At 38.0% G+C, this 24,554-nt stretch overlaps 1 protein-coding gene across 6 annotated transcripts in view; it reads left to right on the top strand.

Moving 5' to 3' along the window:
- Nucleotides 1-206: 206 nt before the first annotated feature.
- NBEAL1 (neurobeachin like 1) overlaps nt 207-24,554 on the top strand; it is a 93,426-nt gene continuing 69,078 nt past the window's right edge. For 5 of the 6 annotated variants that reach the window (XM_076342458.1, XM_076342456.1, XM_076342457.1 and 2 more), the window contains exons 1-3: nt 207-266; nt 864-1,165; nt 20,172-20,263. In XM_076342458.1, coding sequence (XP_076198573.1) covers nt 1,115-1,165; nt 20,172-20,263 — 143 coding nt within the window. In that variant the 5' untranslated portion in view covers nt 207-266; nt 864-1,114. Of the gene's footprint in view, nt 267-625; nt 750-863; nt 1,166-20,171; nt 20,264-24,554 lie in introns of those variants that run through there. The other variant, XM_076342455.1, reaches the window with a different exon arrangement.

The following is a 24,554-nucleotide window of genomic DNA, read 5'->3' as shown; positions in this document are numbered from 1 at the left end:
CAGCGGCCCCGCGCTGCTCTGCGGGCCGCTGCGCCACGGCCGCCGGGCGGGCGGTGGAGAACGGGCCCGGCCGCTCCACCTGCGGGGGAGGTCCTGCCTCTTCGCCTGCCCGCAGCCAAGATGGCGCCCGCGGCCTCCCCGCCCCTCGGCGGCGGCCCGGGGCGTGTGCCGGAATGCGGGCGGGGCGGGCGATGTGGCGAGGTCCGGCCCCCTCCGCCGTCCGGCTGCCGCGCGGCGTTGCCCGGCCGCCACCCTCCGTGGCCCGGGTAGGCAGGGGGGAGAGGCTGCGGTGGCGCGGGGGGAGCTGGGGGAGTCCGAGGGCGCGGTAGGTGGCGGCGCGGGGCAGCTGCTCTCGCCCGGGAGCGGGCGGCGGGGCAGCGCAGGGCTTCTCCCGCGCCCCGCGGGGGACGGGAAAGGCCGCGGCCGGCGTCTCTGCCTGGGCAGCCGCTAATCTGCGGGAGACGCCGCTGCCTGGGCCCGCCGGGCTCCGGGGCCGGCTGTGAAGCCCGGGGGTGGGGGGAGTAGGGCGGCGGCGGCTGTCACTGCCGGGCCGGGGCCCCGGCGTGCGGGAGGCGGCCGTTCCCCGCCGGCGGGAGGGTAAGCCGCGTTACCACCGCCGCCTCTCCCCGCGCCCTCAGGGCTCCGGCGTCCCGTCTCAGCAGCCCTGCTGCTTCCCTGCCCCCGCTGACTCCCAGCAAAAAAAAGAGAAAGCGCCACGAAAATGAGAAGCCAGATTTCTCCTCTTAGGGGTAATAACGTCAGAGACGAAAGCAATGCGGCTTGCCGTCGTCTGTGGGCTTTAAGTACGGATTTGTTTTTTCCTTCCTCCACCAAAGGCCTGAAGGGTATGTTTTCGCTTTCAGAGGTTAAAACCGAAGCAGCGGTGGCGAAGAACGGACATGCCTGACACTTGTCTGCAGTTGCTTGTGTTGTGCTACGTTGTTTACCCGAAAAGGAGAGACTGACACCCTGTTATTTTCATCCTTGACTTCTTCTCGGGTTATGATATAACTGTAATAATAAAGCAAAAACTGCGGAAAGAGCACCTGGGAACTGAGCATGGTAGGATCTTGAACAAAAATAGCTGGTATCGACGAAAAGAGGAAGGGAAGGAATGGCATCCCGAGAGAGGCTGTATGAGCTTTGGATGCTTTACTGCAGTAAGGTAAATATTTGGGGGGGGAGAGTTGTTTGTGTGTCTTTTTCCTCTTTTGTTGGGAAGTCAGGTGTTTAAAATGTATCTGTAACATCTTTTAACACATTTTTTTTCTTAGCAGTTGCATAGACTTGTCTAGCTTCTGTAAGGATATAACTGCACTTAGACTATTCACAACCTCATTTCCTGATTTGCTGTTCAGGTTGGGCTTTTTTGTGTGTGAGGTGTGAATTGCACAGAGTTCGTGGCTCAGCTTAAGCAGTTACTGTAGCTATATCTTTTAACGATGTGAATGCATATGTTCACATAATTCTTTGTTTTGTAGGGCCATGGCATTAAGATATATTGTATTCATTTAATTCACTGCTGTCTAGTATTTAGCTTTATACTTTTTTCTGTGCAGCTCCAGTTTCATTTCAACTGTATTAGCTAAAGCCTTTGCAAAGAGCAGATTTATTAAGTTACTCCTGAGTCTTCCTTTGCTGGTTATCACCATAACATCTAAGTACACCATTAATAATAATGAATTTCCTTCACTTGGCAGGAATGTTATTAAAATACTGTTCTGTCTGTCTCCATTTGCATTTTACAGTGTAAAGCAATTCATATGTTTAAAGCACAGGTCCTAATTGCCGCCAGGCATGCTGAGTATGTACACAAATTGGATTGCAGATTATTTAAATAGATATCTGTAAAATAAAGAACATACAAAAAATAACTGTAAAGGCGGGGAAGGGACTGGCCTACTGTCATATAGGAACTCAGTGGCAGTGGTAAGGATAGCTTTTGGTGGCCTTATTTTCTGGTTTTGTTTTGCCTTTTCTCTTTGCAGTCTCATGCTTTGTATGTATCACAGTTTCTTTAACTTTTCAAACCAGTAGGACAGTAGGGGTAGAACAAACATTCTCTTGTTCTTCCCAGTTCATTTCTAGATAAGGCCTGTCACAAGAGCATAGAATGTGAGATTTTAAGTACAGACCGTCTTAACAACACAAGTGCACAAAGCAGTGGATGAAGGTTGCACAAAGCAGTCTTAATTGTAGCTTTTCTTAGTTTTTGTGTGTGTGAGTTTGCAACCCTAATGCCCTATATGTAGTTAAAAATAAAACTGGTGCAAACGTAACAGCATGGTGTGACTTCTTACTGCTACCCGCGTGCGTGATCTGTTGGGTTGAAACATACTTGCATAGACCTTTGCCTTTTAAACTAATGTAGTAATGCCAATGGCAGTAGGAAATGGACTAGCACTGGAGGAGATGGATGTTTTGCCAGTGAGTTCATCGATGTGAGAACAACAAAGACACTTGGAACAGACTCCCAGAATCCAGGCTTTCCTCAGCTTTGGGAGACACAGGGCTGCAGAAATGAGCCAAGCTCTGAATTTCTTTGCCCAGACAGTCTTTGTGTCCTTCCTCCCTAGTTCTTTATAAAATTCTTTTGTCTGTCTTGTACCTTCTCCCCCTTTGCTTCAACCTTTCATTCAGATTGTATGCTTTCCATCTCCATGTTGTCCGCATGCTAGCAGGAAGTTTGCATAAATAAAGGAGTGCTAGTTAAAATGTGTGCTTTAGATCACTTAGAGGATGTTCAGTTTCTTTATGGGAATGATGTGTACGCAGTCTACTCAGCTCTCAGGTGGTGGAGGATGGACTATTAAAAAAAAAATCTTTTCATATACTCAGCCTCCATGAACTGTTGGTGACTTTTTTGGCCTTTTTTCTTCCAGACCCATCTATTAAAGGCACGGTTAGGTGGATTCATATGTTGTTAAGGACTTGTTCTTAAGTAGGAAAATATATTTTTTAAAAAATAAAATAGCTTGTCTTCAAAATTTGAAGGCAACTAGAGTGACTCCAAAAAAGGAGTCTTCACTTTTTCAAAAAGTGCTAGACACAACTTTTTTCCTTCTCTCTCTCTCTCAACTGGTTCAGGTTAAAAAGATATCTCGTTCTGCTTGAGGAAGGCATCCAGCGTAACAGTGTTTCATCTTAGATTAAGTTTGGTAAAGTTGAGAGCAACTGAAGAAGCTAGGTCTTAGGATTTAAAATGTTGTGAAGCCTTAATGTAAATTAGATTGTTCATTCATGTGTTGAAAACATCTGCGTGCTGTACTTTGTTCTCCTCGGAGCATCTAGCACAATGGGAAGGTGTAGCAATAAATAGTCATCACTGACAGGATATAGTGGTTTAGGAAGAAGTCTCTTTACACCTGGGACTGCCCAGTGAAGTGTAGTATCATATCCTGTATGTTGCACTGTCATGACTTTGTTGTGGCTGACATCCTGGGAAGGAAAGCTAGCCAATTTCTCCAAACTACAAAAACTGCTGAAGAGTCACAGTTGAGTAGGGTGGGAATTGTTGTGCCACAAATCCCAGATATGTAGCTTTAGCTTTTGCAGCCTTGTTAGCTAAAGAAACAGTGAAATCCAAGCTCCTTTTTTGTGTGATGCTTCAGATTGTTGCTAATAAGTAGCTTTGTTTGTCTTGCCTTTCTCAGATAGTCAGGTCCTTCATGATAGTATGTTAAATATAGCACCCTGTGCTACAGCAGCAAGGCTTTTCACGGCTTTAAAGTGATGGATAATGCTGTGTTACCATCTTACCATCTATCCTGGGTCATGACTCTTGTTCTTTGTGATCACTTGACATCTCTGGCAGCATCAGGTGTCAGTTGCAACAATTACTTTTGTGCAAAGTAACATTAGGAGGGCATTTCTCTATTTTCATTGCCTCTTGCGCAGTTTAGCAATTGGAGATTTGGGAAGACAGCAGTGTGTAACTAGGATCTCTGCAGAAGTGGTCTTTGGATGACACCAGGTATGAGGTGGTTTCTTTTTGTTTTTTTCTTTCTTTTGAGATTACGTTTGAGTGGCTGCAAAAGTTCATTTTAGTTGGTATTCAGTTGTTTTTCATCTGGCAATTTCTAATCTAAGGTTGGGGTTTGGTTTTGGATTTTTTTTTCTGCTTCTGTTCCCCTAAAAGCTATCCTGTAGGGCAGTAGCTACAAAGCTGCAGATTACACTCTGCTGTTTAAGATACCCAATGAAAGTAGTAGCCACACATGATTTATGATGCTTCTGATGTTGCATGGAAGCAGTTTAAAAATTCATTAAATTCAGTGAAGTTTTGATTTGAGTCACTGGGGTGGTATCACAGCATTGTATTGTTAATAGTCTGAGCTGTTCCTGCCTTGAGTTTTTTGTTGTTGGGTTTTTTTTCTTTTTTTTAAAATGATGATGTCAAACTTTCTGCAAAGAAAGCATTGTTAAGGATGCAATTTGCTGGCATGTTTTTTTTGATGATTTTCAGTTTCAAATGGTTTGTGGGTTTTTTCTGTTCAATTCTCTGTTAATGTACAATGCTGTTATTCACTTGAATATTGATATGGATGTAAGCTGCTGTCCTCTCATCCAAATGTAGGAATGTGTGCATTTTAAGATAATTGAATTATGTGTAGAATAGGTAACACAGGTCCTTTCTATAGAAGTCACTGGGAAAAATTTTCTCCAGTAGGCTAGGTAGGCAATGGTAGTATCAAGCATATTGATTGTCAGTTCAAAGCCTTCAATAACGTACACGGGAGCGTGAAACACTTCTTATATAAGTGCATATGCAGCAGATACGTCAGTAAAGCATTTTCAGGTAAGTGTACAGCAGGAGAAGAGCTCTATTAGGTGAACTGAAGTAGTCTGGGAAAAGGACATGCTTTCATGTGTGTCTGTGACCTTTTCTTGTTCATGTGATGGAGGTAATCTCTACCAGTTTTGCCTTGTAGCCTTAGACCAGCATGGCTGTAGTAATATTACTATTGTAATATTAGTTGATTAACCTTTTCTTAGATGTTAATTATGTATCAGTATACAAAATTAATTTGTGTTTTATAATCCGCTGAAGTGACTGTTAATGCAGATTCAAATTAAAGAGATTCATCCTTTATCTTATCTGCAAGATTTTAACTATGTGTATTTCACCTCCTTCAGTTGTTCTGGTAGGTATTTCAGACTCTTAGACATACAGCATGTCAGGATTTCTGATATTTTTTTATTTTACTCAGAAAGTGATCAGATACCCTTTTATACAGAAAGAGATTTTTCTTCTCTTTAAAAAAAAAAAAAAATCCCCAATTGCCTTCAGGAGGGGTTTCAAAGGCATAAATGCAGGCACTTAGCTGCCATATGCACTGCAGAAAATCTTCAGTTTTCATTGTATTACAACAATGGTTCTGAGCTTTTTCTTACATTCTCGTCTTCAGTAAAGCCCTGATTTCATTTAAATGCTGCCTTATCTTGTAGGTGATATTGTAGTTTGAAGGGAAAGCTCTGAGTCTGTTCTTCAACCAGCTTCTAGCCTGTGCTTGACATTTCAAAGAGGGAACATTCAGTCTTAGTGTCATTAATACAGTAGGGACTCTCTGTGTAGCAGTTGTAAAGCTAATCATAACGTTCTGGTCTTTACTAATGCAGAGAGCTGAGACAATCACATCCCTTGCTGTGTTAAGAGCAGCAGACGTATATAAGCTGTCATCTTAAATGCGCTTTCTTATGTTGTGCTGTATTTCTCGTTTGTTTTTACGAAATCTGATTGTATTGAGATAAATATGTTGTAGTTTTCTCTCTGGGATGATGAGGGGTATCTGTATATTATAAATATCTTCTAGTTTAATATTGTAGCATAGAAAGAGATGTGGTACTTTTTTATAGGAGAGCATTTTCTAGTACTAGATCAAAAGTTGGACAGAAAAAAACATTAAATGTGACTATATGCATTGTCCTAAAAATGTCCTAAAGTGGCTAAGGTCCTGTTACTTTGAGTTATTTTTTCCTCATCTGAGGTCCTTACAGGAATCAGAAGAAGGCTTGAATGAGAAAATAAGTGGTCTTGGGAGAAATCATGATTTCTATGTTAGTCAGGAGCAGACCACTGTGATGAGCGAAGTGCTGCAATCTGTGGTGTGCTAGCAGTGCTAGCTTTTCTGTAATTACATGGCTGTGAAGAGCATTGCAATGCAGTGCAATTCTGCAATGCTTAGAAGCTGAAGCTTTAACATATAAACATGTGCATTTAATTGGCTTGAGTTAAACTTACATTCGCATTACGAGGACTAAACAGGTCATTTAAATTAATGTGTATTCTGTGCTGTAAGTGAGAAGAGTCTGTGAAAGAAAATAATTTCTATTCATTTCCTATTCCTGTGTCTTAATCCTAACATACTATATAGAACTGAGATAAATTTGACCTTGAATTCTGAGAATAAATTTGTGTGCCTTTGGATCCTTTCAAGGATGTGCTCCTTGGGGGAATTCTGTTAGCATCAGCTACCTTGTGTTGGGCCAAAACCAACATAAAAAGAGGGCGATCTTGATAGTCAAAAAGGTTGGCTTGGAGTGAGAACATACCAGTTTTCTCAGTATGTGGTGTTACAGTCTTGCTAAGCTGACCTACTAACTGGCTGTCACTGACAAAGGGGTCCTGACATATTGTCAGCATCCCTTCACTACTGTTTTACAAAGTAAAAACACTGCCTCCCAGACAATATTTTATAGTTCAATTGAATCCCTCAGTCATGTGCATCAAAAGATTGGGGCATTTAATGTGATGTTCAGCAAGTGACAGCAAATGTATACCTTCCGGAATATTATGAAATTACAAGGGATGGTTCATCAGTTTATATTAAATAACGAGAGTTTTTGCTTGTAAGAGGTTTTTAACCTCTGTCCCCATATAAAACTGGAGAGTATTTGTAAATAAACTAAAGTAGTTTATGGTCAGATCAGCTTTTGGACATGACTATTGTAGGGCTGCATAAAGCAGTATGATTGAACTGAATTTGTTCACCTAGATGATGTTGTAGTTGTGTTTCTCAAAGAAATGTGGTTTTAGCAAAATTATGCTTAGTTGTGGTGAGATGCATGTAATTCAATAATAATATAATCTTTGACGTTAAACTGTAAGCCCTGTGTGAAACACTGACCTTTGCATCCCAAATACGATCTCATCCTGACTTAGCTTGCACTTGTCTTCCTTCTTGTGCAGTTGCTGATTTGTCAAGTGATTCATATCACATCACTATGTATCGCCTTTGTTATATTAAAGAAGTATTCAGCTTACAGCTAGATGAATGCTTGAGCAAACCAAACGTTCAGTAAAAGTAGTTTTTCGTAAGTCACTGTCATGTAAATTCATGCCTCTGCTAAAACTAGTGAGTGAAGATTTATTAAACAATTGCTGTCTAAAATACTTTCTTCTGCAGATTGTTTTAAATAAATCTCTGCATTCTGAGAGAGTGTAACTTGTAGAAGAGCATGTCACAAGTCACTTGTGGCCATGTGTTGGTGAAAATATCTTTGTTCTGTCTTTGAGATGCTGAACTAAGAATGAATATAGATAAACAAGAACAGTTGGTCTTCAATTCTGAATTTACTGTCTGCTATTTAAAGAGATGTCTTATAGTCCAAGAACTAACATAATTCTGATATTTACAAATATAGAACTTTTCATATAAATAACTGGTGTGTATATATGAGACATTAGTATCTTAGCTTATAGTAGCAGCTACCTTCCGTAATTATGGACCAGGGTGACCTTGTGCTGATGGTTGTTCAGACACAGAACAGGGACTCTGCCACAGAGAATGCACACTTCAGGTTGAAACGAGACAGCAGATAAATCTAAACAGACAGAGATGTAAGAAAACCATAACATTTTGCGAGCTATGGATAAATTATTTTTGTTTCTTATGATTCTATAATATATTTGTCAATACATGTATGTAGCTGCTACTTTTAGATAAAGTGTCTAGGTTTGTCCATGCTTTTGCTGTAAGATTCAGGGTTTTACTGGTGTCCAGCATGAGGCTGAAATTCCTACATGTCCACGGGTTTGTGGATTAGCGCTTTACAAAATTAATGAGAAACATCCAGTTCTGAACATTACAACAAATTATTTAAGATCAAGCTGTTACTGAAATGAAAGAATTGAGTGTCTCTTAAATGGAACGATTTATCACAAGGCTAGAAACACAGGCTTCTGGTTCTGTGTGTTGATATAAGAGCAAATTTAACAAACGCTGGGCTGTTGTGTGGTATCTGAGTTATGGCACTTTTAACTTTGTCATCTGGTTCAGATCCAGGGATAGCATGTGTCCTGATAAAAGAATATTGCAGAATCAACTCAAATATGTAGTATGTTTGTGCTGTAATACGGAAATGGGTGAAAGGCTTGCCAGCTGCCCATTGAACAGCATTGTAGCTTAATGCCTGAATCCAAATGTTGTCAATAGATACTGTTAAAATATTTACAGGCTTCAGAAAGGTTAAACAGCTGCCATAGAAGAGAGAAAAGCTTCTTTAATTACTGAGCTTTTCTTGATGAAAGAAATATATATAAGAAGGAAAAAACCCACGAAAACATGCATGCGTCTCGACAGTACAGATAAGCATCTTGGTTTTTTTAAAAAAGTCATTTGTTCAGATAACTTTTCCATTTTACCTTCTAGTAAATGGGAGGCTGCAGTAGAGGAGGATGGGAGATACAACAGGAAACACCAAGAAATGAAAACTATATTTGATTATTCTCATCATGAACGCTGTTTTAAGTTTGACATCTCACTAAGGCTCCTCTGTGCATTTGCAAATCTAAACATTAGCTGTTAGGTTTCTGTGCTGATAAAATATTTGTGTGTGGTGATGCTTTCTCTGATATTTAAAGCATTTATGATAATCTGTTTGTCTGATTTATGATTGAGGATTGCATGTACCTATAGTAAGCAATAGGAATAAGTGGCATTAAATAATTTTTGACCATTGAGTAACACTGCTAACTATGGCTGTGTAAAATTAGGAATTAAATTTAACTGTAAGAATGGCTAATTATACTAGTATCTGAAAGCAGAGCATATTTTAAAACAGTGAGGAAATTTAAGAGGTTAAATTCCAAAGGCTTTAAAAGCTTTTGAATGCTTCATCTAAAGGACGTTTGAGGGAGACGCAAAGCAAGCCTCAAAATAAATTCATTGTTAAATACTACTCTTACATAGCACAAAGAGAGCATAAATCAAAGCAGATGCTAAACCTTTAATTATCTGATAGATAGCAATTTAACATAGAAAATACACTTTTATTTAAATAACCAATCCTAGTAATTCTAGCTTTTAGACTGAAGTTGGGGGGGGGATAGGGATGAAGACAAATCTTTGAGGACATATTCCTGAAGTCTGAATGAAAACAGTGAGTGAGTTTGCTTTTAATTACTAATGTAGGCAGAATTGGTACTCTTTTTATTGTCAATTATCATTCACTGGAATCTGCCTAAGAACTGTAGGAGTATCCCATAAGATATTAAAAAACTAACAAGGAAGCGAAGGCAGAGGTTGAAAAGGTAGCACTTGCACTGGAAAGAAGAATTTAGCATTAATGCCAGAAACGTCTATAAAAAGCAAAGTGAAAATGAAGCGGTTTGAGTTTGACTCCTTTAATAAGATAGCAAGATTATTCTTTTAATATTAGTAATAACTTTAGGAAAATATCATACCTTCATATAGTTTACTGCCAGTTTTCACTTGGAATGTGGAAGGAGAATTTAGGAACTGAAAAAAAGGTTTTAAAAGTTATTGAAACTTCGTATTCTAAAAGCATCATGCAAAAAGACTAAATGCTTGGCTTCTGTGGATGGGTGATTGGAAATGTTAACCAACAATGTATGTGGGGCATCAGCTCAGAGTTTCCAGTGACGTAATCCTCATAAGTTTTGTAGAAAGTGGTTGAGGTAGATGCAGGCTGCTTGTAAGTTGCCTTACCAACTCTGTCAATAAATGTTTGGCTAATGCTTTCAATTATATAAAACTTGGTATTCATTCACCTGTGCTTTTGCTGAACTGAGGACTAGCTGGAATGAACAGTTTTCTTGATAAATGACTGAAGCTTCATGGGAACTGTAGGTTAAATGGTTTAACATGTTCTGAGAAGCAAGGAGGGCAAAGGCTTTATTTGATGTTCCTGAATTATTATTTTTTTTTAAATAACAATTTTGATTAGATCTGTGGTGTTCACATGCTTTCAAGGGTAAACTTGGAATTTGGGAGAGAAAATACCGTGATGAGAAGGATGGTCCTTTAATATTGTGTACAATAACCTAAAATACAAAAAGAGTCTCGAAAATGGCAACAAGTACAGTGGCTCAGGTATGACTGCATACAGTTTTTTCTCCACAGGACCCTGCATCATTCACTATAGTGGATGGGTAAAGTTCTTGGGAATAAAGCAGGGTATAGAGAACAAGGGTGTTACTTGCAGAAATCTGACCTCATTATTTACCTGGGCTAATTATTTAGAAACTGTACCAGCAGAAGTGCAGTGGATGCCAAACAGCAGTTGCACAAGTAACACAAATTCTGCTATGTCCCAGTTTTCGAGTCTTTGATTTTTTTTTTTTTAAGGGTGCTTTTGAAAAGTGGATTTGGGGTTTTTATACCTTCACTGTATAGTTCAGCTGCAGTACAATGTTAATGTAAGGCCTGGTGAGGTTGAGAAGACAAAAACAAAGTTAAATCCATAGCTAAAGAAATAAACATTTATTTTAGTTAAATTTGGTGTAAAGTAATCACGTGACACTTTGAAACAAATACAGACTTCTTTTTGATAAGCTGTGCACAAGTTCTCAGCCTTTTTCTTTATCTGCTGAAAGACTTGACAATATTTACCTGTTGATATGGTGAAATAATAAGCTGATGTTTTTACTGTTGTAGCACCATCCTGCTTCCTTTCAGTCTCTGTGTTGAACTTTTATTGTCTCTTGCATCACACTGAAAGTTAGAAACTTGATGGGGCAAAAGCCGGCTTTGTGTGTTGTTACTAAAACTCAGCCCTTTTCTCATGTAAAATGATGGCATAACTTCGAGTTTCAGAGCAACTGAATGTTAAACTCGAAACCTTTCCTAAGCTATAGTTTGAATTTTTATTAAATTTAGGCTTATCTTGACACTGTTGACTTTTGACATCATGTTATTTTAGTTGCCTTTGAATTATTTAGGATGCTTCTTGTTCCCTTAGGCTTAAAATACAGCTTCCAGCTTTTACTACTGTTGGGTCATTATGTCGACTTTGACGGGAAGAGTGAATGTTAATAGAATGTAATATGTCATGGTATGGTAAACTTCTGGTAAGTGTACTGTGCAGTGGACTCTAGAAGGCTGAAATGCTGTATGCCAGCTGGTACATGGAACTTGCCTAGTGGTACTTTCTATCAAATGTGAAGACATTAAAATCTGAGTACACATTAACTAGATTCATCCCATGGATGGCATCAGTCACATGCCAGTTCCAAGCTACAAGGCTGTAATTGTATTGTCATTCAAAAACAACAACAACAAAAAGAGCAAGAGAAAGGAAAATAGAGGCTTTACTTCCATTTTAGTAAGAAAACTCATTTTGTTTTTCCAGTTTTGTTGGGGATCTGAAGTAGAAAGGAAATTGAATAACAGCTCTCAGATAATGGTCTTTTTCTTTAACCTAAGGCATTAGTGGAAGCTTATAATTATTTTTCTTGTTTTGAAAAGAGAAGAAATATATTAACTTTGACTTCTATGTTTGTGAGCTAAATTTTATCACGATTGACGGCTATAGGTTTATTTTGGTATAAATCTCTATGCTAAACAGTATTTTAACTTGTCCCAAAATAGTTGTTTCTACCATGATTCACTGCAACTCCCATTTATAAACCGCCCCCCCCGTTTTCTTTTAATTCCATAAATGGAACAGAATGCTTGTTTGAATTTTGAAAAATGAGGTTTATAATTACTTGCCAGGAGCCTTTCTTCTTTTGGATCGACAGCTGATTCAAAAATTAGTATTGTGATTAAAATGAAAAGTTGTGCCCAAAGGCGATTCCCTTGATAATTAGAACTGATTGATTGAATTTATCAAGGCAATTTAGCCAGTTTAGAAGGGTTTATCATGAAGTCTTTTATTAATTCTAGCTGTAGTATTGCTGCTATAACAAAGCTTTTCAGGTTTTATTTTGGCATTTTACAGATTTGAAAGGTTCACAAAAAGCATAAGCACTTTGACATATTTCAGAATAAAGGCTGCTAGGAGATCTCGTGCTCAGAATGTTGCCTTTTATGTCTGAAAACATGGAGAGGAAAAAGCTCCCTTAAATAAACCTTCTAATCCCCCAATGAATAGTTTATTTCAAACAGTGTTGAGAAATGTTCTACAATTCTGCATTATGCCGACTACTTCCGTTAGTTTTAAGACTATTAAACTCACCAGTGATCTAAAGGCAGTATTTCATGTTTAATTTCCTAACATTACTTTTTGTAGGTCTAATTCAGCCTTAACACCAAGGGTTTGTTCTTATTTTAAATACAATGCTTGGGGATGGGGGATTAGTTACCATAATACCAGTGCCAGTGAGATTTTATGGTAGTGCTTCTAAGCTGAAAACCACTTTGAAGGTTGACTGACTGCTACATACAGTAGTCAGACCAGGCTGGCTATTTTATGACTGCATGTTAAATTTAACGACTTCAAACAACTGTCTTGTCAAACAAGTCGGGCTTGTCTGACAGTCGGACTCTGAACTGCCCTGCAGGGAATTTTTGCTTTTAGAGCATGGAATGTGACACTGCAAATAGCCTCGGGTGGATCCAGCTTTTGTTTTTAGCAACTAATGCTTCCTGAACATAGCTATAAAAACTGTACTGAGCTTTGCCCTTCTAGTTGTGTCTGTTTGCTTGAAGCCTTAGTAGAAATGGAAGTTACTGTTAAATCTAAAAGCAACACATTAGAAATACATAAATAGTGTCAATTTGAAACCTCGGGTAAATGTGCCTGTATTCCACAGGCGCAGGTCTAAAGACTTTCAGTGGGAGGACTTCAGTGTCAGTTTTGGGCAAAATGTTTTTATTTAACTTAGAGTAAGCTGTAAGAATTCAATACTACTTGGCTTGTTATGAATTTTAAAAATGTTATTACTGGTGCAAAAAACTCTCGTTGACCTTCTTGCATAGGCAAACGAGTTACTGAAAAAAAAAAATGATGGGATTATAACATTTCTTCGTCATTCATTTCATCAGTCTTCATAAAGAGTAGAGAAAGCTATTGTAATTTCTAGGTAACTTAGTATATCAAAGACAAGAGCCTGTCCCAAGTTAGTGTAGATTTTGGTTATAGTTTCTTTTCACTTCATTGCCTTAGAGAATGTCCTATCTGTCAGAAAAGCATTAGACTAGACCTCCTCTCTGCTATTGGCTTTGTTTCAGTGGTGTTAAACGCTAAAGTTGGTGTAAGCATTGAGAGCTTGTTTCCGAGTTCTGCCAAGTCGTAAGGAGGCCTTGCTAGAGTTTTTATATATATATATATATATATATATATGCAACTGTTAAAATGTTAGACTTCATGGGAAACTTGCTAATTGTTTGGCAGTGTTTAGCCACAGTATTGCTGTGCATACTGTAGACCAGTAAGCTGGTTTTATTTAGCAACTTTTTTTCTTTCTAGCATTGTACTAACTGTGTTGGTAAAGCGGAAAAAAAAAAAAACCCACAACCCTCTTCTGGATGTTTTATGGTGTGTTTTTTGTGTGGGTTTTTTTTGTTGTTTGTTTGTTGGCTGTTTTTGTGTTTTGTTTTGTGTTTTTTTTTTTCCAGGTACCTGTTAGAAACACTATACTGCTCAGGCCTGGCAGTCTTTCTTTTTAAAGTGTAAAGAGCTATGACAACTATTATTGTGCTGAGAGGATCTTATGAAAATGGAGGCCTAAAGGGTGGTGTGTTGTTTTGCTGGTGGTTTTTTGTTGTTTTTTTTTTTTTTTTAAAGAAGGCTAGAAGTCTTTAAGGAAGGGAAGGAACAAGGAAGTATTTTCACTTCCAGGTGCTCTGAGCTACATTTGATTTAATAGGCTTAAAATACTTTTTTTTCATTACTGCAGGTGAATGATTGATTGTTGCTGTAGCAGTTTCACAGGCCTTCATTACAATATGTTGAGCTCAGAAGCCTAAGCTTAGGCTCTGCAGACTTGTGGCTATCAACTACAGGACTTTTTTTTGTTGTTGTTGTTAGATTCGCACATATCCTTACAATGACATCCTTAAGATAGCCTTGTTAAAACTCTCGTTGTTTCAGTTTATCACTGTGAAGAGGAATGGCTAACTTAAGTTGGATTTTAGCTTCTTGGAATTTCAAGCTGTGGAGGAATTATCTTCTAGAAGTTTTAAGGCATGCAGTTTCTATATATAAATTATTATTCAAATAAGATACAGAAATTTGTCTTGCACAAAAGCTAGGCAAGTTTCAGGTAAATAAATGAAATGCTTAGGCTTGTGACTTAGAAAGCTGCAAGGTTTTGAAAATCAACATTTTCTTATCTTCTAGTGATTGGAAAGCTGTAACTGGTGAAAGGTGTTTTATTACCACATACAGCTTCTTTCTGCTTTTACTGCTGGTGTACAAATCAAAAAATACCTTCCGTATTTCTTGCTGATCTCGTAGGGCATGTCTGTAGAGTGTGTGTGGCAGGGCTGGGAAAGAATACCAATCTAAAAGTGCTTTATCACAGTTTGTCCTTGCCGAGTATTATCAAAACATATGCTGCTTTGTATGCTATACTTTAAAAGCATGGTGCATCTTCAGCCAGCACAACGGAAAACAATTTGGAGCTGTTTTCTGACATACAGCCTCCAGCTACTTGTCTGCAGAATGACAACAAAAGGGTAATTATGGAAGTGGGGAATAAGGGAGTATATTCCATAGGTTTCCCTGCTTTTACTGGTAATAAGGCTTCTGAGTATTTAAGATGCTTTATTATGGTCTGGCTAAGTTACACTGCTTCCTTAGGAGGACTGCAGATACAATAGAGTAGCTAACAATTTATAGTGAATCAGTCGGAGCCAGGGTTGCAGTTCAGTGGTTTGTTGCTCGCAGTAGCAACACAGATCTGAAGTATTGCCATACCCATGGGATGCTATCTTCTGCTACATGGTTACACAGATATTTGTCAGATTGCAACAGGTACTGGCTTGGAAAGTTGATCTGGCATTGAAGAACACAAATGTATTCATGTTACATTGAGGTCAATTTGTGTTCTGCTGTTAATGTGGTTTACCACTTCTGTGATGAGAAAATAGAGGATGGTTGAAAAGGTGGGTGGGAAGAGAACTCAACAGAAATAAATTCTAAAATCCACTGAATTTAAACTTCAGATTAAATGGCAGCATCTGACCTCAAAAAAAAAAAAAAAGTTCAGTTCAAAATAAAGATGCTGGGTAGGGTAATTGCAGTGTACATGGTGCACAGGAAGCAGCTGATACTCATTACTACTGTCTGTTTTTATTACGAAATTAGAATTTTAAGCCAATGTAAAAAGACAGTTTTTCTCCTAAAGCATCACGCTTCTGGTTTGGGAAAATATAAGATGCCTTTGAAACATGTAGGCTAGTCTTCCAAAAGGTATGTATTTAGCTATGTTTTAGGAAGGGACATTTTTGTGTACTTTGCTATGGGTAACATTTACCATTGTAAGTTTCCTTTCTTAAACCTGCTTCAGTAAAATTTAGATTTCTTGCAGCTTCCAACAGGTGAATGGTGCATGGGGTCTGGGCTGGTTGCTGCTAATAAAGAAAAAGGAAAACCTGGGCCAGATTCAAAGTTTGAAAGCTGTTTTTAACTTCTAATGTCTTTGAAATAACTTAGATGTCTTAATTTGTAGCAAAACTGTTAAATACTGGGTCACTTTTTCCTGGAATGATGTACTTCTAGTTTGTATGTCTTCATTTCTGTTCATTTCTGGAAAGGTGGCATACTTCTATTAGGTGGTTTATAATGGAGATTTTTCTCTTAGTGTTTCTCATGTTGCTCAGTGATCTTGTTTACTTTTTTGCCTTGATGATTCGCCCCCCCGCCCCCCCAAGTGGTGTTGAGTTAGTGCTATTGCCTGGATGGAAATCTCTAGATTTGACTCAGAATGAGTCAACTATTGTGTAAGGTATTTTCTACTGGCACATACCAGTAGTGTTACCTGGTATTTTGATAGGAATGCTGATTATTTTAATAACTTGGAATAATATTTAATTAATTAGCTGGCAGGGGATTGAGTTAGAATGGAGTTCGGTTAAATAGTGTGCTGCAGGTAATGATCAAACAGTACTGCAGTTCTTGGTTTTTGCCAGAATTGGGAGGACTTCTAGCGGCAAAGTGAATTGAGCAGTATGTGCACTACAGGTAAGCAAAAACTTTTGGCCTTTTACAACATCCGTGGCCTAATCTTGTCATCTACATAATTGCTTTTTCTTGCATATTTTGTCTGCCAATGTTCTCTCTTACTGCTAGTCTGCACTGATAGCCTTGCAAAGGCATTATAGTTTAAGGATAAGGAGGTTTAATTTAACCTTAAGCTTGAAGCTGATTTAGGCTATATCATTAAAAAGGAGCAAGCAGACATTTAATCTAATTTGTCTTTTGTCCTCCCCTTCCCCTTCTCTCATCCATAACCTTTTGTTAAAGCAGTTTTAAGTCAGATAATGACGATATTTGCACAGCTTCCTTCATGGTACATGACCAAGAAAAACTTAGGTTTTTTTACAAAGTTTACTGTCAACAATTAGCAATGAGCCTCAGCTGTGTCAACAAATGATTTTAATTTTGGAATATGAATAGAATCAATGTAGTAATTCACGTCATATTTCAAGGAGAACTTGCTCATGCCAGGAAAAAACAAAGCAGTTTGTTCAACAGGACAAAAAGTGAAATAGGTTCAGTTTTTGCACATGCATGTGCATTATCTTTAGAGGAATGGACGCATGCGTATGGCGAAGTTTGTGTTGGTTACTTCACCATGGATGCTATTGCTTTGTCCTTTGTAGCCTGAGCTATATTGTAATTGCTAAAATTGTATCCTGGTTTTCCTCATCTTTATGATCCTGTGAAATAGCTTGCGTGTGGCTAAAATAACTGGCTGTGAATTACAAGAAAGTTAAAGCTTTAAATATGTGAACATTTTTAAAAAGCCATAATGTCTGAAGACAGCATCTTCTGCTACTTCTAGCTCATTCTTTTAGGATATTAGCAAGTCTTACTTCTTGCCCATCTTTTGGTTTGAGTTTCAAGGTGTTTGATCTCTGAACCTGAGAAATGTGTATTCTGTACTCACCTGGTTGAGATAATCTGTCAACCTCTGTAGCTTAAACCAGTAGCTTGGAAACCTTAAATTTATTCTTTATCTCAACAGCTTCCTTCATTCTGTATGTTGCAATTTCATCTTGAGGACAATTAATAGGTGTGTGTTTAAGATATCTTAACCGTTTGGTAGTTCAGTGCATATTAAACATGAGGACAAGGCTACATTACACTTACAGGACATAATACTTTTTTGACAAATTTTTAATAGAAAAAGAAAGGGAGTGATGACTTAAAAAAAGAAAATCATTGAAAGGGGAATAAAAACAGAGATGAGGAGAAGAAAGATTATGAAGGAGGGAGAGATTAGGAATGAAGTGGAAGAAGGGGAAATAAGACAATTGGGAAAAAAGAAAATGCAGTAAGGGCAATGGAAGCAAATAACCAGACAAGATGTGAATCTCGCTGAGGGTTTTATCTGGCACCTGTTGTCACAGTATCTGAACACATTTCATATATAATTAATAGTGATAGTGAAGTAAACTGCGTCTGGGTGTTTCTGAGGCTTCTTGCTTGAGTTAGAGGGGTCTTTGGGGGTATGGGTAAGGGTAAAGTCTAGAATGAGAAGGGGATTCCCATGCTTTATAACTCCTGTACTTGGTGTGGAAAGATGCTCTGAGAAGAGTTTTGCAGCACTTCAGATTCTGGATTTCCATTTTTATTTTATTCTGTTCCCTCCCCTCCCCCGGGAGGCTCTTTCGTAGGTAGCTATTTTGCACTGACAGGACCCTGTGTGTCAGTCTTTCTTGATAACTATTTCTTTTACTTTGACATTGCCCGAGAATACTGTGTGTGTTAAGTTATTCACAGATTGCTCCTTGGTCTTAACGCTGCAGGGAAATAATCTGTTATTTGAGAACATCTATGGTAATATAAAGGCAACAAGCAAAAGGGAGGAGATACAGAAAAGGGGAAAGAGACGAATGAACAAAAAAGTTGTTTTAGACTTTTACAAAATTTTATAAATTATGGAGTAGATTTAGAAATCACTATAAAATTATTTATAACATGGAATGTAGGACTGCATGGATGTGTATTAATGGACATGACTGTACAGTCCTTGTGGAGGAAAATGTTAGCTATGGTCTGGCAGCTTGCTTTTGAAAATTAAGCAGCTTGACTTCTAAAGTGAGACTATCTCAAAGAGCATATTTTGACAGAATTTTCCTGTGGTGGTTTGTGGTGGTCTAGTATCTGTTCTCCCTGCTGGCACAGTACCCAGCCCTGAGGAACTGCTGGTCATGAACAGAGTCTGTCTGCTCTACTAAGAACAAGTAGGAAGCCTAAATTTAAATTCCTATCTGTTTTATAGATATCTAGTATACATGTCACATTAAAGTATCCTCCTTTCCTCCATCTGCAAGCTACTTGCTTTCAGCTTTCAGATGGGAAACAGTGAAAGTGACAGAAGAATGTATAAGAGGTTGTTCAGTTTCATTAGACATTAAAATGGCAGCAACTACTGCCTCAGGCTTTTTAGGTTGCGTTGATAATGACATTTCATCTTCAATCAAAAGACAGTAAACTAATATACTGCAGAGAAGCTGAGTTTTACAGTGCTTTCACTAAAATTGAACTTGTTTTCCTTGATAATCCCAGGTGTGGTACTCCCACACTGTAATGATCCAGTTCCAAAGTGGATGGAGTGGAATTTTCTGTAAGAATAAGGAGAAAAAAAAAAAAAAAAAGTTGAAAACTCCTTAGCATCTTTCCTCAGCTCCCCAGGGGCAGACCTTTTTCCTATGCAAGTTTATATTGCAAGGCAGCTTCTTCAGAGCATATTCTTAATGTCCCTTGAATTTCTTCTATGTTAGAATATTCTGTTGTGCTTTTCTCATAATGGTCTGGGATAAATGACAAACACAGGTGTTTTTGGAAATACAAAGCTTGGATATGATTTGAGGTTTAGAGCTACCAAACTCAGACATGACTTATCTGACTATCTTGGGTTTGCCAGGGTATGACCCTGAACTTGATAACATTATAACAATGTGGCATAAGAGAAGCCTTGTTGTTACAGTAGATGGATTAGTAGAAGCTAGAAGAAATACTTTTTTTTCTAGTGTTATCTTAGCCCTAAGTTACCAACATCTAATCAGCTAAATGCTTCTGGCATACAATTTACCTGTTGCTTTTGCAAGTCTTGTCTGTTTGGCAATCCTACAGGTTCTAGTATCTGTTCTCCCTGCTGGCACAGTACCCAGCCCTGAGGAAACTGCTGGTCACGAACAGAGTCTGTCTGCTCTACTAAGAACAACTAGGAAGCCTAAATTTAAATTCCTGTCTGTTTATAGCTATCTGGTATACAACTCACAGGCTCTGCATTGTCTCTTGGAACATTTATCTGACTCTAATCTGCTGCTAGCTGCCATATCAATCAATGAATGAAGCAAAAAGCAAATTATTTTGTGATTAGGATTGTCATTGGAGTTCTTATTTAATTTTATAATCCATAAAGAGTGTTGTGTACTAATGTCTATGCTATCAAGACTAGAATATACTAGTAACTTTGTAAAGCTGGTATGTATTACTCTGGAGAGTAAGTAAAGATTGTTGGTCGGGGGAGAAGCTAAAATGCTTTGGTTAGCATTGGTACCAGGCAGTGGAAGCACATGAACTAATGAATAGAGCAAGAATGTCACATCAGCACAACATGGCTGAGAATTTCGAAGGACACGGGGTTTTTTTGTGGGGGTTTTTTTTGGTTCTAAAAATCTGTGTATTCCCTCCTTTCTCCCAGTTGAAATGCATTAAAGAAAAGCTCTCCATTCAAGTTAGTACTACAGAATTGTTGATGGATGACCTTGAGTGCAATATTGCCTGATGTTCTCTTCTTTTTTTTACAGAAAGATCCAGATTACCTGAAGCTCTGGTTGGACAGTTTTGTTTCTAGCTATGAACAGTTTCTGGATGTGGACTTTGAGAAGCTGCCAACTAGGTATGTAGAATTACAGACCTGTTCATCTTTGTTTGATATCTGAAACAGACCTGGCTGAGAGCCCAGTCTTGTTCAATGGCAATACTGCTTTTAAACAAAAGACAGATTTTTTTTTTTTTTTTTTTTAGTTGTTGTTGAGTGGCACTCCCATTCTTTTGAAGGTCAAGTTGGGTTGGGAATGATGAAACTAGGCAAATACTGGTATTTGCATTATATCAGGAGGTGGCATGAGTATTCACTTGTTCTTGCTCATAGAAATATAATCATTATTCCTTGTGCATTTTTTGAGTAAGTATTCATTAAATGTTGCATATGAAATAGTATTAGTCAGTATTAGTGCTTGGTATCTGTATCAGCAGTGACTGAAGAGAAGTAAGATATAGGTAGAGTTTTGTAATTTTATTTCAGGGATTGCTTTAAGATTAAGGATGAGATTAAATGCTTAATGAAAGATTTTGATATCTTAGCTGAAAACCTTTTAAAAATTAAAATATGCACAAATGATAGACTTTAAAGTGATTTCTTTGTTTGCATCCATGAAGGCTTTGGTTCAGGGCAAGAGTATTGCTGACTTCACTCATGTTGCCGACCACAAGTTCTCGGATATAATCATGAGGTCATATTGAAGTCTAATTTCAGAGTTCCATATTTAGTGTTTTGAATTTGTCTGCTGTGTTCTGAGGATTGTGTTTTCAAGACTAGCTTTGCAAATGAGGAATAGAAACTTGGGCACTGGATGTTTTCTCTTGCTTTTGAGATGCTTGCGTGAACTAAAGTTTTTAAGAAAAAAGAGATGTTATAGGATTCAGAAATCATGAGAACTGGTGTCAGTATTATAGGTGATATCACTACTGGTGTTTGAATGCAAAGAATGGCTCTACCTGCATGATGGCTGCAGTCCAAGCCCTGTTGAAATCAATGGAAATTCTTTAATGGGCTTTGGATCAGAATCCTGTTTGAAGTGTGATAGCCTCTACTGTTACAAGGAAATGAAGAATGCTGCAATTGGATCTCAGTGGATAAAAACGGGGCTTCTCGGCTCTCTGTATTAAAATTTTTCTTATGCCTATAAGAATGCAAAATATGTAGTGCAATTACCAATAAGCAAGACCTTCAGATTAATTCTGTGCTCTTTCAGAAGATCTGTTTTCTTTGCAGTGTCAAAAATACATCTTTTACTGTGTTTAGTTAAGGAAAAAAGTTTATCCTTTGACACAGGTTATCTTTAACATACTGTTTAATATTGAAATTCGAACAGTGGAAGAGAAGAATATTCTTGGTACTTTGGGTTCTTTAAGTGTTTTTTGGTTTATGTGGGTTCATGGTTTCTGGGTTTGTTTATTTTTTTACAGTAACATAAAAGGTAAAAAACAAACATGAAGCTTTGTGCAGCATGTGCACAACAAATGTGCAGAACAATAGCAGCATCTTCATTGTGCTAAATGATGGTTTTGTGAGCATAAAAATAGTGTATTTTTCTGAGGTTAATGACAGGATTAGTGATTTAGTCTGGAAGAGTAGGCCCATGTGGATTTAGACTCATTTGTGTAACAGATGTAGAGAAAACGTATCAAGACAACATAGGGATGAAGGCAGATCATTCCTGTGCTTTGACTGGTTTAAAAATTACACTATTTGAGAGCAGATATTAGAATTAACAAAGAATTGCAGTTTCTGCCCTTATTTGCCTTTGTGAGATAATCAGGCATGTGAAAAGTGGCATCTTTCTGGGGTTTGTTGATTCATATTGCAGGCATTTACATTGTGGAACTGATATTACTGAGCCTGCAAAAAAGAACAAGTAGGTAAGTGCGGAACCACCAAATGCTGATTTCCAGTGGCTTCTCTTGGGGCCATAGGACCCTGTGGACTCAACTTTTTTTACTGGAGTTGCTTATTAAATAACTTACTCTGTCTTTTGGTCTTGGAAATAATATGTGATGCTAGCTAAAATGAGAAACTGAGTGGACTAATACTTTTTTTTTTTCTCCTTATATAAATCTTGGTATGCTTTACAGCTATATGCCTGAAAGATCTTGTGTACTGAAGGGCAAATGCCAGGAAATAATGAGAAACTATGTAGGGAGAAGAAAGCTTGTACAGATTGCTGGACAAAACTAACCTTTTGGAAGACAGGCATGAAGTCTTGTGTCAATGTAAAACATATGTGTGTGTTTTAGCATTCAAGAAAACAACACTTAAGAAATGTAATGAAACTATTAGGGGTTTTTTTTCCTGAAAGGAGGACTCTTGGCACTGTCACTTACTGATGTAACTGATAAGAGTATTTCTTCTATAAATTAAAATATATAATTTCTTGAAATCGGCTTTGGAAATCCAAAAGATGGTACATAGTGCAGAATTAGGAAATCTCTAAATATAGAGGATGAGTGTATCCAGTGGTATGATTTGACTGTATAAGTAGAGCTTATGCAGTTTATAGGCTTACACAGCTTCAGTTCTACCTCCATCTTTGTGCATCTACCCTATATTTTTAGGTGAAATGGTTCATTAATGGTGTTTTCAATGATTTTACTGAAAAGGTGAGGTGAATTTACTGAAAAGGTGAAAATAGCTATGCTGATGGCTTTGTGCATTGAGCACAGAAGATTAGTGCACCTGTCTGTTCTTTCCCTAAAAACATTTATTCATCTCATATGTATTTACCGTGAAAAGGATAAAACCTTTACCAGCTGGTGGGACGTTTTTTCCCCTTATTGAAGGAGAGAAATTGTCATTTGGTTTAATGCTTTTAGAAACAACAAAGGCCTCCAGAGTGTTGTCATGCTCTTTTTCTGCTTTTGGTTTGCATGATCTTGAGCAAAGGAGCTTAAAGTAAGCTCATTCAAAGTACCATAGAAACCATACTTTGTTAACTTATTGACTTCAAACCCACATAAAAATGATGCAGGAATCATGATAGGAATGCTGATTACATGGTTTCGTGGTTGTTGAAAAGTAAAGCCTGGTTTTCTACAGCACTTTGTTCCACAGTGCTTGCCAGTGGCAGAGGAGAGGCTGAAAGTCCCAGGGTGTGAGTTTGAGCTGTAATAGGTGAATACAATTTAGAGACTAATTTAACTTCCTTTCAAACACCTGAGATGGCAGTTTATATTGCTGCATAACCATGTTAATGTAATGCAAGGAAATTATAAATAAAAAGAACCCAGATGTGTCAAGGCCTTTCTCACATTTTTGAGGTAGGGTACCAGCAGCCAAATCAGAATGTCAGTTAAGGTGTGATTTTTGAGATTTTATTTTTTTCTTCCTTTTGGAATACTTAGTTTACAGAGCTCATCTTGTCAGGAAACATTGATACTACACGTCCACAAATTTAACTTTTAGATTTTTGTGGTGATATGGTAATAATTTGCTCTGGGGTGAAAAGAAGTTTGATTAACTTAAATATTTATGTTTATTTATATACTCTATAGTATATTCAGTTTGAGTAATCCTGATTAGTATTTCTTGTGCCAGTCTCGCATAAGGCAGTAAATTCTCATGGGTTGTGCAATAGCACAGGCAGGCAGCTACTGCAGAGAAAACATTCTTTGGGACATGAAGAATGAAGGGTATGCTGTTTGCTCTCTTGTAAAGCATTTTATGATCTTACTGAAAAAGACTTGTTGGCCCTTTTAGGGAAATTACTTCTGTGTATATGATTTCAGCTGTCAAAAATTATGATCTTCCTAATACAGAGATGGTGAATTATCAGATTATGAGGAGCCATGCTTATAGTCCCTGAGGGTATGGATCTGCTGGCATCTTCAGGGGTGAAGCTGCTATCGCAGCAATTAAAATTTCTTTCTTGGCAGTTGTATTGGAAAAAAGCAGTTGCTCTCAGTTTTGTGGTTAGTGTCTCTATCAGTTTAGAGCTTAGGTCCTATAAAATATGTGTTAAAACTTTCTGAAGCCTTTGAGATTCTGAATCCCAGGAGCTGAAAAGCAAATTGCACAACTCTGTGAAGAGGCAAGGGAATAACCAGTATTTGGTTCTCTGTATATGTATAGGTAATACTTGTTTTCTAGGTCATGGGTTGCTGTCACTTATACCTGTCTAGTTGTTTTACTAAATTGGGTCTCAGTTTTTCCCTTCTATATAGGCTTCCTTTTCAACTTTAGAAGCTAAACAATGTATGGTTCCACATTTCCCTCAAATAATTGGTATCACAGTCTTTAGTGTCAGTCGTTGCATTTCTCCACACTTTTTGATGCTTATTCTTATACAGATGTATGCATGCAAGTGTCATATTAGTGAGTTTTTGAGCTAGCTGAGTTTTTTGTTTGTTGT

This window comes from Aptenodytes patagonicus, chromosome 6 (genome assembly GCF_965638725.1).
Source record: "Aptenodytes patagonicus chromosome 6, bAptPat1.pri.cur, whole genome shotgun sequence".
Classification (NCBI taxonomy): domain Eukaryota; kingdom Metazoa; phylum Chordata; class Aves; order Sphenisciformes; family Spheniscidae; genus Aptenodytes; species Aptenodytes patagonicus.
The sequence above is the reverse complement of the archived record's forward strand: the minus strand, read 5'-3'. Positions and strand labels throughout refer to the sequence as shown.